Source organism: Amaranthus tricolor, chromosome 1 (assembly GCF_026212465.1).
Source record: "Amaranthus tricolor cultivar Red isolate AtriRed21 chromosome 1, ASM2621246v1, whole genome shotgun sequence".
NCBI lineage: Eukaryota > Viridiplantae > Streptophyta > Magnoliopsida > Caryophyllales > Amaranthaceae > Amaranthus > Amaranthus tricolor.
This window is the reverse complement of record NC_080047.1, coordinates 8,503,803-8,518,665: the sequence shown is the minus strand read 5'-3', so window position 1 is coordinate 8,518,665 and position 14,863 is coordinate 8,503,803. Positions and strand designations below refer to the sequence as shown.

Genomic DNA, 14,863 nt, shown 5'->3' with positions numbered 1-14,863 from the left:
GAATGGTTCAACCGATCTTACAAGTGATTGTCTCCTCTTGATCATCCCTTTATTTCTATGACTAGTATTCAATTGCCGCAATAAGATGAGCGCACTTAATAGCTCTTTCGTTGTAATGATCGCTATATCTGTGTTTCTGAATCGATGTGATATGCCATTCAGCATTTCGGTCTGTTTGAACAAGAAAACAAAATCATATAACTCTGAAATTCTTTTTTCTTTTGTGATTTAATTTGATTGTCATGTTTTTCTTTTTTGCAGGTTACGTGCCCATATCAAGCAGAATCTCATACTGAGTTAAATTTGGCGATTGGGAATTATGTTGTCCGAAAGATTGCTCAGATTGTTCTAATTTTATCACATGCACCTCTATTTTTTGTAAGGTTGAATCTTACTCTTTATTGTGTGGAAAAACAAATTTAAAAGGGCCACCTACCTTATTTCATAACTCAAGTAAAGTACACATGTGATTTTCAGGTGATTAAAATCAAGCCTTTGGGCTTAACATTCTAGAAAGGGAAAATTTGAATAAAATAAGACAATTGAACAACTTTTTTCACAAAATAAGCTCCGTAAAAACTTAATTCCCAGAATAAGCGTCCGTACATCCAAACCACTGGTTTGGTATAAGTTGCTGTTAGTAACAGCGAAAGAAGAAAAAAAAAATAAATAAAAGGCTAAAGTCGCTGTTAGTAACAACGACTTAAGGGGTTGACTGGTCAACTCCTTAAGTCGCTGTTAGTAATAGCGACTCATCTGTCTTAATTTTTTTTTTGGGTACGAATTAAACTAGCTGTTGTTAATTAGAAAAATAGCCGTTACGAATTTGAAAATAGCCGTTGTAATGATGTTGTATAAATAACTCCATCATTTCCCTACTTCATTATATCCAATCTACATCAATCTTGTTGAATTGAATCAATTTTTAAAGGTAACATAAGGTATTATGTTAGTCTTACTCTCAATTTATAAATGTTAATATTATTTTTGAAAGCTTACTTACGTTACTATATTATATGTGTTTCGTAGATGTCAAAGGAGCATTGTATTGAAGAGCTTTGTGATTTTGGTTATGAAGTTGAGATTAATACAGATTGGAGCGACTTCGATCCAGGGCGTGATTTTGTTGCTTACCCTTTCTACTTGGTTGAAGGATTAGGATGCACATACTTTAGATGGATTGCTCTGGAGGGTACCAAATGGCAGAGAGACTTAATAATACGGCTTGAAAAGGAAAAACAAGAGCTTAAAGATGAGGTATTTAATCTAAAGAGACAAATAGATGATATGGCACATAGGAAGGAAGAGACTGAAAGGATTATGAGAAAGTTTAAGAAGCAATCTTAGTTAGCGAAGGTAGTTTAACTTAACAAATGTACTATGTAATTTGATATGGATTCGTTGAACATGAATGATATTGTGTTGAATTTTGGAGAGCATTTTCCCTATTTGAATATGATTGTCTGTTTGTTTTTGATTAAATTCATACTGCATTTTTGGCGGGATGAGTCATCGCCGAAAAGTCTGAGTACTTAACATTATTTCATTCATAATAAACGTGTGATACTACGATAAAAATATATACATCTACATATATGTTACAATTTATAAACAAAAGAACAAACGTTACAAATATTGAGTATGTACAAATGTTCAAAATATACAAACAGTATTCTAATGCTAATCCTCCTCCTGTACCCTGTCTAACTATGACGGTTTACGATGCCTCCTACGATAGTAAGAGGCCGTCGCATGACGCTCGGGTAGGGGAGGTGATTGATACGTTGATGATGTGGCACCCTGTGAGGAACCTGCACCGTAGTCCGGGCACGTTAAGTCAACCTCCTCAAGATGAACGTCGGCATGATGAGGAGATGACCCGTACTCGTACATAGTGGTGTGGGGCGCAGTCACTTCCGGAATGAAGTGTTGAAACTGCGTCCCTCGGAGTATGCCTTGGGTAATCTCCCGTACGGGCTCCTCTTGGGTGGAGCTGATGACTGAAGCAATGCCCTGTGCCTGCAGTAAGACGTAAGTGTTAATGAAATTTATAACGTGTAAGTTCTATGGATAATAATCCACGTTCTATGGATAATAATCCACGTTGAAGAATACTTACAAAGTGTGTCATCGTCGGTGCTGCAGAAGCGTACTAGGCTGCCGCCATGATACCTCATGGTGTCATCCATCGACGAGTGATGGAGAGGAACCACGACATGTAATCCGCAGAAGTAGGTGCGCCTACAGCCTCGATCGGCGCACCTTGGGCCAGCAGCTCTAGCCTGTGCTCCCAACGAGCAACATGGCGCACGTTGATCTCCAGCCAGTTCTTGTGCTCCCGACCCTTGCGAGAGTTATGGAGCTCCGCCTCTGTGTCATATGGCGGCAGGATCCCCTGTACCATCCCAAACTGGCGCAGTATGCGCTCAGGGAGATACACTTCGACTATGTCGAAGCAGATCAGAGGTACAGATGCTCTCCACGCCCCTGACAATATGCCCGAGTGCTGAGGCAATGCAGCGTAAGCCTCAGCGGGGTAAGGGTCCTAGCGAAACTAAAGCTGAAAATTTGATTAATAAATTACGCAATGTGATAGTTACAAAACAAGTTGTAGTGAAGCTCTTAACTGGTCAGTGCGTAGTAGATCGAGTTGATCGCGGTAGAAACCCACGCCCGATCCTGTGTGGGTCCTTGTTCGTCTTTCAAAGGACCACCGCGATCCGTACGGCACATGTGGGGGTGAAAGAATTGGTGGCACAAATGCACCACGTCCCACACTCCTCATCAGTTGACCAATCAGATATAAGAGATACGCCCTAGCGTATCTCTCAATGGTGGGCGTATCTCTCAATGGTGGCGTCATCAGCACCTTCAAGGAGGTGCGAGAAGTTCTGCGCAAGCCATGGTACGCGCAGGCTACTTTCTTTGGTTACCTCTGCTGGAGGTCGGACTCCTAATAATCTATAGACTTTGTCTTGCCAACTTTCGAGTTGGCGTCCATCGGTGCACATGGCATGTCCCTCGATGGGAAGCCGTGTAAGCACAGCTACGTCAAGTAAGGTGACGGTAGCCTCACCTAGAGGTAGGTGGAAAGTATGGGCTTCCTAGTGCCACCGCTCGAGTAAAGCCGTGACTAGCGCCCGATCGATTCTCCCGTACGCGATAAGGTGGAAGTCATACAACCTTGCGAACTGAAGGTATGGGAAGATCCGTGCGTCAATCGCCCACGGAGTAGAATCGGGATGCCGGGTGTACATGGTCTCCGTGTCGGACACCTAAACGCAAATATTGTGTTAGCTTAAAGTTAAAGTATTAAGGCATACAAAATCAAAAAGGGTAAATTCAATTACCTGGACATCCCATAGCACACTGCTCCTATGATCCGCCTGCATCGTCAGCACACTAGGGTCGAGAGGGCCTGGAGCTGCTGGATCCATCTCTGCTGCAATTTAACAATAACTAAGCGTTATTTATTGTAAAAATAATTAAGGAGTAGTCAAATTGTTTACTTATGTTATTTATTTGTTTGATAATCTTTATGTTTATATACTCATATACAGATACTATTTACCTTGATGTGCAAGTTCTAGTGTTGTGACCGTCACTACCACATCGTCGACAAGCGTTGCGTCTCCGCAATCCTTCGTCCATTTCGTTCGTGATCCTCCTGGACTTAGGTCTTCCTAGTCCACGAATGTGATCTGGATCGTGTATCACCTCAACACCGGTGTAATGAGGCCATGACCTCTTATCAATCAACGGCAAGAATATGAATTCATATGTGTTGACATAGCTCTGGGTCGTGTAGCAGGAGTCCACAAAACGCTCATACGATAAATGTCGTTTAATACATACGGCAAGAAAATGAGAACAAGGTAAGTGATATATGGAGAGTTTGTTACAAGTGCATTTCATCTCTCTCATATCCACACTTTTTATGTTACCACCCTTGGCGGATCCTCTATTAACACGTCCAGTCTTAACTTGAAAAAGGCCTCGTCTGTAGTCAAATGCGACGATGTCATGGTAGTTTGCCTTCTCGGTGTTACGGGTGATAATTCTAGTGGCGTGTGAAGTGTACTTATTTCCCCCAATTACCTTATTTGGTTGTCTTTGCTCTGCAGTCCTTCCATACATCTTCTTCAACTTCACATTACCCATTTGACGGTTGAAGTTACTTAACAAATGTCGCAAGCAAAACCTATGATAGGTGTTCGGAGGTTGCCATTCCGGCTCCTCCATGGTTGCTAGAATGCCCGCATGTCTATCGGAAATAACGCATAACCCTGCACTATGCATCACATGCTCATGAACACAGGCCATAAACCAAGACCACGCGGCTATGCATTCTTTTTCGACCAAAGCAAAGGTAAGTGGGAAGATTCCCTTGTTCCCATCTTGGGCAATCGCAGTCAACAACGTATGGCGATACTTACCATACAAATGTGTTCCGTCAATGGCAATAAGGGGTTTGCAATACTTGAATCCCTCAATACTAGATTTGAAAGCCCAAAACATGCGTTGGAAAGTTCTAATACTAGGAGGTACATACACACCGACAACATTATCTTCCTTAAAGAACCATTCAACTACGGTCCCGGGGTTTGAAACTTGCAGTGCCTTCAAGAAGCGTGGAAGAAGAGGATAAGAATCTTCCTATGTACCATAGATGGAGAGAAGGGCTTGCTGTTTAGCACACCATGCCCGCTTACACGTCACTTCGACACCAAATTGATCTTTTACCATTTGACGCACGACAGAGACCTTAATTGATGGGTCTTGAGCAACACAACTTCTAATAAGATTGTTAATCACGGAAGATGTCAAATGAATGTGCTCAGCTGACACATTTTCAGTACTTAATACACAACCCCCATGCTTCCCTTTATACGTAACAATCTCCCATGATGGTGAATAGGAGCTCTTCCTAGCCCTAAGCCTGCAACCACACTCTCTCTTACACTTCAAGGTGAGCACGGTTTGATTTTAAGTCTCAGTTCGGTACTCAACGCTCCTACGAATATGATACAATCTAACAGCGTCCAACAAGGCATCCTTCTTATCAAACATCATACCCTTTTGAAACTCTCTTTCATCGGTGTAGGTTGTATCACAATCCCAAGACCTCCAAGAATTGTCCTCATTGTGTTCATCTAAAGGGGGAACGATTGCATAGGGTGTAAGAGCAATGATTGTTGGAATGTTGCCTAAGCTCATGTCATTAGCTAGAGCCTCCTCGTCAACACCCACATCGTCCTCAGAGGGGGCTTTAACGAATTCATTACTCTCGCTATTAACATCACCCCACGGCTCATTTGTATCTTCTAAGTTAAAAGTATCATCATTTGTGACTTGAAATTGAAGTTGATTGGGTTCATTAGAAGGATAAGAGGAAGATGGCATAACGGGATTTTGAGTTGGTTGGGTAGGGAAGGGCGTATGAGAAGGAGCAGAAGAAGTTATATTCATGAATGCATTTGTTTCCACAACATTGATATCTTCATTCCCTAGGGGTACCTCTTCTACATATAACTCTAAAGAAGGAGTAGGGGTAGACCTTGAATACTCCCACATTGCATCTATAGCCTCCTCATCCTCAATCGGAAAAGCTAACAAATCTCCACTCATATTGTACTTAAAACTTAAATTAACAGTACTTCTTGTAGTGTCAATGCCAATCTTAGAACATATAAAATTTTTAAATTCATTCAAATCCATGTATGAGTTGCATGCAAACAGTTTACGTCTTCCTCCAACATACTTAACATTGTTACTAGTTGATCGAATTGAACCATTCCAGAAGCATACAACAGTCACACGAAATGAATCCATTTCTACAACAATACATACAAAATCAACATCACCATCACGTTCATAAATATATTACCACTATGGATGACATAAATTTTAAAATCAACAACAAATTCATGAACAAACAACCTCATTATGAAGATCACTATATATGACATACATTTTCAAATCAACAACAAATAAAAAAATTTATAATAAAAACGTACCTCAATAAGCTGTAGATCAACAAGAAGTAGTAAATTGGAAGTTTATGAATATGTGAAAGTTGGTTAAAAGTTTGTAAACCCTAATTATTTTTCGAAAATGGAAAAAACACAAAAAAAAATGTACCTTAGGGCAATGTAGGAAGATGACAGAACTAATTAGTGGTACAAACTTGGAATTTGATGAGTTTAGTTGAAGGATTGAATGTGATTTTAATGGAGGAAAGAAGAAGAGAACTCGTAAGTGTGGCAAAGGGAAAACAAAAGGCATGAACTGAAATGAGGAAGAAGGAAACTGGAAAAAAATATAAGACTTCAGTCACTGTTAGTAACAACGACTTAAGGAGTTGACCAGTCAACACCTTAAGTCGCTGTTACTAACAGCGACTGATCCTTTTGTTTTTTTTTTTTTTTTTGGTTTTCGCTGTTACTAACAGCGACTTAAACCAAACTTAGGTTTGGATGTACGGACGCTTATGAGCTTGTTTTTGGAATAAAGTTATTAAATTATCTTTTTTTTTCAAATTTTCCTAGAAAGGCAGCACTTTTCCTGGTGTAGTGTAGTGATGTAGATTGAATCAATGACCAAGTTGTTTTTTTTGCTCATTGCTCATTAAATTACTTTCCCTTTTTTTAAAAAAAAAACCCTGAAGATTAACATAAATCAAGCTCTGTCAAGGTTAAAGACCTTTTGGAAAAAGGTTCGTACATATCCTTTCATTAGTTAACCCCGTATTCCATCTCGCAACCAAGTGAACTAACTTGTTGCCATTTCGTCTTACAAAACTACAAACAAAACCCAAAAAACAGAAGTAAGAGCCAAGATGTTGTCATAAAATAGATGCAGAGGAAACACTGAATCTGAATGTGATTTACCTCAACTGCGCAACGAGTTAAATAAATAAATTTGTGAATGAAAAAGAAAATAATGAATTTTACTTTAAAATTTTTTCGAAATCCGATGTAAGAAAAAATTAATTCTCTCTAAATAGGCAAATATGTAGGATGTCATGATGTCATCTTCAAAATTTTCTGTTATTTGCTATTTAAATTTTGCTCCGCTCAACCGCTCTTTTCCTTTCTCTCTATTTCTTTCAATCCAAACAAAAAATAATTAGCTTTAAACTTCACTCCAAGAGACTCACCCCAATAGTCCCAATTGGAACAAAAGAAATCATAAATCTCAAAAATCTTTATCAAACAAAAACAGTAATCAATAGGCAACAGTTTCAAAATGAATGTGCAATAAAAAGGAGATGTTTTCATCAACTTCTTTTTGTGGCGAAAATCAAATCCTTCATGTAACATAATTATTGATGGACATGATGGTTCAGCAAATTCTGGTAACTCTTCAATTTATGCTGAAGCCTAAACAATAATTAGAATATAAGCTTAAGAAATTTAGAACCTTATACATTCATCTCTTAAGTGATTCATATGCTACATACTTCCAAATAGGAGTATATTACAAAGTAATTAATCAAACAAGCCATGCTTTCACACCTAGATAAAGTAGCGCTAAATAAGACGCCATGCCTGAAAAAATATAACAGTAAATGTTAAAATTTATTGGCAGATAGCTGGTAACTGGTAGCTGATAGCTTTTGCGTACGTAATATCCTAATCAAGACATACTTTACATACCCGAGCTTAGTTATTAATCATTCTGTCGGTTGGCTGATAAACGATGGAAGAAGATTGCCAATACAATGAATACCATCATCACCTGCATAGAAGATTAAGTCGGTATATTTTATACAATAAAGAACATACAAGTATCGAGGAAAACTTCTCGAGTTCTCACCATGATTGGAGTGTATGTCGACTTGGTACTCGCGATGTACAGTTTCCTAAACAAAGTTGCATAAGATTATTTATTACATGTGAAAAGTTGAATCATGCAATGGATGTCGGAATTTTGAATTACCTTTTGTTCAGGGTTCCGGAGTCCCTACATAGCTTCTCGATAGCGTCGATTCTACTTAGTGTTTTCATGGCGTTTGGATCATTCATGTCAACCTACGATATTAATATGCATAAACATGTTTTAAGGCGAAGTTTAAATATAAGTAATGTGTTGTTTCGTTCCATGGGCCATTACCTTTGGTTTTATCATGCAGGCAAAATCGTAGAAGGCGCCATAAACATCAGGCATCGAGTCTGTCTTATCGATAACTATAGCGGTGAGACCTAGTATGTACAAATACAAAACAAAACTATGACCAGCCTGTAAAAACTTATAAGAATGGCTATAGAATTAGAAGCTTTTGGCAACGTTGAAAGCCTGAAGACAAGGCAAATGTCCGATATTCAGACATCAAAATTTTTCCCTTAACTTCAGGGCTCCTCGGAGTTGCTGGTGCATGCAAGCTCGCCCAGATACCCCAGGTTATCAAAAGATTTCCCTTAGTAGTGATTATTCAGACTAGAGATGCATATATATACCTTGTATAGAATACGGAACATGGTTACAACCAGTGAAACATTATTCACTAGTTAATTCGTCTTTTGAGTTCGCAATTCGCTCAAAATAGTTCAAAAATAGCCTAAAATCGACCGTGATTCGCTTTTTTCGATTTGCGATTCATGAGACGATTAGCGAATCATGTGACACTGGTTACCACGTCTATACAAGGCAAGTACCTTTCATTTATAAAAGGGAATCTGTGCCTCTCATTAAACTACGTAAAAAATGAAATCGCTAGAAGATATAACTTACCACGTCTCATTTTAACCACACCTCTGAAGACTTCAACGTTGTTGTAGCATAAAGCTAAAGTTCCAATGGCCATGATCTAAAACATTTACGGAGGAATAACATGAGTCTACACAGCTTAAGAAATAATCAAACTATATCTTGAACCAGCCACATTGGGCTATCAGGACAAAAAGGCCTCAAGAACACAAGGGGAAAGGGATAAATCTTTTAGAAAATGACAGAAAATTTAGCACATGTATTACTGTGGCTAACAATTGATAAGGGTGATTTATACGAATCAGTTTCCGACGAGTAATATGTAATTGCAATTAGTGACTGCAGAAGTTCTCAAACAAGACAGGCATGTTGTGAGAAAGATAGGATGTTAAAAAAATGATTGATGAGATCTCGTACTTGTGGAATCGCACAGAACCGGAATATAGCATGATCCCGCAGAGCCGACATGTACTTTAGGCAATCTTCCACATGCAATAAAGCATTTGTGACCATGTCATTTAAACATTGAACTGCCTTCTCAGAGTTCTCCTCATATTTCAGGTCCTACGCATTAAAATTTTAACGCAAGTTAGGCGAACCAATCATTAGAGAATATTTTCACCCTAACTACGCGCAGGTTCTAAATTCATTCCCCTCCAATGACATCTCATCATCATCATCATCATCATTATCATCATCATCATACCCAATATCCCGCTCGAAAGCAGGGTCCGGGTGAGGGAAGATGACGGGCATTCCATACCCGTACTTCCTTCATAGGGAGGACTAGAGGAATGCATTCAATTTTACAACCCAAATAAATAAGAGCCTTGCATAAAGAGGATATGAGTGACAACCTTGCCTCCAGTGACATCTCATATACCTCATATCCACTGTTTAAAGTTCAGAGTCCATATAAAAATCAAAGAGCCAACTAGAGGATAGTAGTTGGTTTGAAACAACTGAAACAATATATAAAAGACTAACCTCAAGTTTGTTGACATATTTACTCCATATCTCCCGAGGCCAAAACATGCGACATTTTGGAATCTCATTTATATCTTCGAGGTAATCACGAATAATATTGGTTTTCTACACAATAAAGAGGCATATTACACTATGTAACAACTTATTAGGTATAGTATTACAGTCTCACAGAGCACCGAAGTTTGCAAAGTCACGTCCCAAGCAAAAGGAAATACCTGAAGAAATAAACCCATTGAATTGGAAAGATCATCCGAAGCAAGATCCTCCAAACCTGCGTTATGGAAAAGCTTAGACAACCCTAAACCCACGAGTCCTGCTACGTAGTGGCAATATTCATCAAAGTCGCGAACTGTTTCTACCTGCCAAAACAAGCAACACCTTTTAGACTTTGATATACAGCTGATATGTAAGTCGTAAGATCAACACTAAATTAAGTTCAACTTTAAAAAAAACACTAAATTATATTGAATTTCATATTCAAATATTTGTAAAATCATAGATAAGCAAATTGATATAAACTGTTTTGAGTATATAGAGGCTTTCTTTAATTCATACGAACGAACCTCCTGACAGATAAATTTTGCCATTCCTGCACCCATCCTTTTGGTAATATCCTCAATTGCCAACTGGTAACTGCAGATGCCACAAGTAATTTTCACACAGCATGCCATGGGAAAAGATGCAATTGGATACAAGTAAAGTAAATAATCTAAATAATAAGATACAGCCCAAGACTATATATTTTAAGACTAAAATACGTACTGATACAGTTTACATAAACAGTAAGGCCAGCAGTCGTCAGTTCGAAAGTTCTATATGTTTGTCGATTGTCATATATATCATTAAAAGGCTGTTTATAATGCAAGATGCAACACGGCCAACTTACATGCACAATTGCCTCGTCTTATCTCAATACAAATTAGTTTGAGTAGTAACGATCAGTTTTCATTAGTGAGAATCAATAACAAAATAAAAGAAAACAAATCATCTATAAAAAAAATGGAACTTATAAGTTTGAAAAATAAAAGATAACTTCAGTTTAGTAAAAATAAAGAGATGTGAATAGATGTTACGCCTATATTAGTGGAAAACCGATGACAAATACAGTTGGAAAATATTATTCATATTAACACCACAGCATAAAAACATAGAAATAATTTCAAAAAATGCTTTTCTTGAAATACCACATAAAGTCAAGAGCCAAGAAGTTTACCCTCTTTCAAGCTCCAAAAAAGCAGTTGAGACTTGATGAAACTCATCCATGAGAACTTTGTAGTGTTTTGTGCCACCTAAGTATAAAATGGACAACCAGAATGACAAATGTTACTCTAAAGTAAAGACCTAAGATGATCATAAGGAAAGAAACAGATACAACAAAAACAATGCCAAAAACCTTAATTCCAACTATATCGGGTCTGCTACATCAACCAAAACAAATCAACGTGTGAAATTGTCGTTAACAAACATTATACTTTATTTTGCATATCTATACTAATCTACAACTAAGAAAATCTATTCCAATGATCATCTATATATATATATATATATATATATATATATATATACATACATACATACATACATACATATATATATATATATATATATATATATATATATATATATATATATATATATATATATATATATATATATATATATACATACATACATACATACATATATATATATATATATATATATATATATATATATATATATATATATATATATATATATATATATATATTATCCTCCTCAATCCATTCCTAATCCTATCTAACAAAACATATACATATTGTAAAATAAAAGGGAAAACGCATGCAAGCATATAAATGGAGATATTGTATAATCATATTAAAGAACATTTTATTATTAATCGGTCAACATACGGAAGTACAACTTAGTAATGTAGAATACACAAGAAGACCTCTTTAGGCAGCGGAATATAATGTGAACAAATCACAATCTACTCGCGACAAAAATGCAGAAGATAATCTAAGCAAACTCAATTACTCACAAGAAAAATGCCATTTACGATCATATATGTGCTTATGAAAAGCTTTCAGGATAGGCAATTTGACATCCGTAGCTATGCTTGTATCATCCTCTGCACATTAGAGCCAAACCGAAAAGCTATTAGTGATAAATACCAAACCACCTTGTACATATATGTTGGTCATCAGGTTATAATATGGAGTAAGCGATTCCTCATTTCATGCAGCTGGCTTTTTTATGCAAATGCATATTACTGGAAGAAAGCATTTATGACCAGCATATATCAATTTTCGTGCTTCGAAGTACTAAATATTACTACAAACTACAAAGAAATATATTCATCATAGAATGGGTGTCATTCCATTTTCAAAAGACCAACAAATTTTCGATGTTAGAGGTGAGAGGAAGAGATAAGACAAGAGATCGCATTAACCGTATAACATATGTCCCTAAAGGTAGGAAAAATTACCATGAATAATACAATCTTTCGTTAATTTCCCTACAATAATACCAACTTTTGATTAACTATGAATATTAAATAGCACCAATTAACTTTAATTTATTAATTAATTAACCAATTTTTTTTGTCATATAATCTCTTATAGTTTGATTTTTAACATGTTAGGAATACACTAGAGAAACACCCCGAAGTTGGTATTATTCATGGTTAATCAAAAGTTGGTATTATTGTAGGGAAATAAGTAAAAGGTTGTATTAATCCTGGTAGTTTTTCCCTAAAGATATTGTTTGTTTCCTTCACAATAATGGTAGCTTCTCATAAAAACAAGAAAAATCCATGTTTCTAATCACTTTAAAGTTTGAACTGAGCAAAAATCTCCTGCTTTTCATCTCATCAATGAGACATGTATGCAGTAACATTTAATCAGTTACAGCAATAAGAAAATATGGCAAGGATGTTATTGCTGAGTCCAAAGAGACAAACCTACAGTGTCGAGGGCTCGAAGGACCAAGTAAAAGACACATACCTGTGATACAACAAAGTAGAATTGATAAGGAAAGACAGGTAGCCGCATAAGGGAAACTAAAAAAACTTGAACAACCATTCAAAAACTAAGTATTAGAATCAGTAGTATATAACAGTGAATTCGAGACTTCAGATTTCTATAATATGATCAAAAAATCACTTTGAAGCAATTTCCAGCATGCAATCAATATGAGACATCTGCACATAAACATAGCAGTTACACCACAGCTCTCCTTTCTGGAATCAAGATAGACCATAAACTAGGTATCAATCAAAAAAAAAATTAACTAAAGGACCAATCATCTAAAAAAGCTTAATAAAAATAGGGTCAGCCGGGGCACAATCCATCCTCGCAGAGAGAGGATCCGAGGAAGGTCCTTCCACGGGGATGTGATGGAGGCAAACCCTACCTGACATTTCTGAAAGAGACTGTTTCCCAGACTCAAACCAGTAACCTTTCAGCGACACCTGAAGTGATGCACCAAGGCTCCCCTTCACATTTCATAAAAACAGGTGACAATTTATTGAGGCATTTTAGCATAACTAAAATACTTAATTAATCTTATCAAAGCACTACGCAAATGCCATCAGTTAGTTAAACTGCTTAGTCTCAAGAAAATCTTTATAGATTTCAGTACATACTACATACATGCATATAGAAGGCCCCAAAAACATGTTTTTTTTGTTCAGAAAGAAAAGGCGTTACATTGAAAGGTCAATGTGGTAAAAGTACAAATTATCACATTGTTAAAACTTGACCTTCAGAAAAGTCATAATACAAATGAAACATCCAATTGGCAGCAGCCATAAACACCCAAAAGTATCACTATTCTACAGAAATTCAACCACCAACATATATCCCTTCAAACACATTGTCAAATTTTAAATATAAAACTTGACATCAATTCACAATCAAACATCACTTTCCCTCACGACCCGTTTAGTTAGTGGTACTAAATGGTGGTAATGAAAATGATGTATAGTGTAAAATTTCATCACAAGTTCCATATCATTCCAAATGAAACTTTGATCACATAAAAGTTACTTTGTTTACAAATTTCTATTACCAACTAATATCACCTCTCCAATGGTAATGCATTGAAATGAATTTTATGAAATAAATAAGATGCATGAAGTTGACAAGCATTACCTAGGTAGCCAAGAGATTTTTCAACCAAAAATACACTAATTTTTCATTTCAATTACCACCGTTTAATACCACCTACACGTCAGTGCTTTAGCCAACAATAACAACTAATCAAAAACGCAAATAACCACACATGTACTAGTAGTCTAGTATTACCCAATACTTATGACCTTTGAACTTTTGTTTGTCTTTATAATACCAGAAACTAAAATAAGTATTTCAAATGTCTCCTTATTAATAAATGAATCAAAAGTATTGCAAATGAATTGGCAAAAAAATGTCAAACCCACATCAAATTCTCAGAAAAATCCAAATTTTCATATCCCACCTCAAAAAAACACACAAAAACATCAAAAATACCCAATAATTGAATTAAGAGAAAAGTTTAAAATATTACAGCATTGCGAAGTTCAGTGCCAAGTTGCTGAATAACAAGAGCAAAACTTCTGGAAACTTTATGAAGCATAGAGTAACAAAAACCCCAATGAGATTCAGATGGGATCTGTTTCTCAGCTTCCTTAACAGCCATCTTCAACTTCAAAAGTGGGTAAAATTCATCTGGGTGTTTCAAAATTGCTCCTAAACTCCCCATTTTGATCAATTTTCAACAATGGTTAATGCTCAATTTCTCAATTTAAGGCGAAAATTTATGCAATAATATGCTGATTCTGTAAAAAATTTGTATCACGCTTTTGTGGTGTAAGGAGAATCTCAGGAAATCAAAATATTGACCAAATTGAAATACAAAAAAGGGTTATATAAGAATAACTGATTTTTTTATTATTATTTAATCATATAAGTGAAGATGAACAAATCCTGGGATTCGATTCATTCGAAGTGGGATGCAATTTAAGAAAAGAATGGTGGGATATCCTATCAAATAAAATTTTTAAAATAATATAAAATTAGGTTTGTGTATTTGATTAACAATGATAAATTTGGCTTGTTCGAATGGAGAACGTGGAACGCGAGAGCAGCTAAAGAGGGCAGATCTGGTTTTGAACGGTAATGTCAAACAGTTTCGTGTATCTCGTTAC

The 14,863-nt window shown here is 36.4% G+C and overlaps 2 protein-coding genes across 2 annotated transcripts; both read right to left on the bottom strand.

The window, feature by feature from the left end:
* Nucleotides 1-1,630: 1,630 nt before the first annotated feature.
* Nucleotides 1,631-3,498, bottom strand: LOC130821204 (uncharacterized). The gene is made up of 3 exons (XM_057686888.1): nt 3,351-3,498; nt 2,120-3,275; nt 1,631-2,019 (listed from the first exon to the last, which is right to left on the bottom strand). Exons 2-3 carry the CDS (start codon nt 2,129-2,131, stop codon nt 1,708-1,710), a joined length of 324 nt encoding a protein of 107 aa, XP_057542871.1. The 5' UTR covers nt 2,132-3,275; nt 3,351-3,498; the 3' UTR covers nt 1,631-1,707.
* Nucleotides 3,499-7,287: 3,789 nt separating this feature from the next.
* On the bottom strand, nt 7,288-14,863 carry LOC130821625 (squalene synthase 2-like). The gene is made up of 14 exons (XM_057687416.1): nt 14,224-14,863; nt 12,638-12,680; nt 11,717-11,806; nt 10,910-10,985; nt 10,260-10,329; nt 9,912-10,055; nt 9,697-9,801; nt 9,127-9,273; nt 8,734-8,809; nt 8,116-8,204; nt 7,942-8,033; nt 7,819-7,864; nt 7,659-7,740; nt 7,288-7,550 (listed from the first exon to the last, which is right to left on the bottom strand). Exons 1-13 carry the CDS (start codon nt 14,416-14,418, stop codon nt 7,672-7,674), a joined length of 1,242 nt encoding a protein of 413 aa, XP_057543399.1. The 5' UTR covers nt 14,419-14,863; the 3' UTR covers nt 7,288-7,550; nt 7,659-7,671.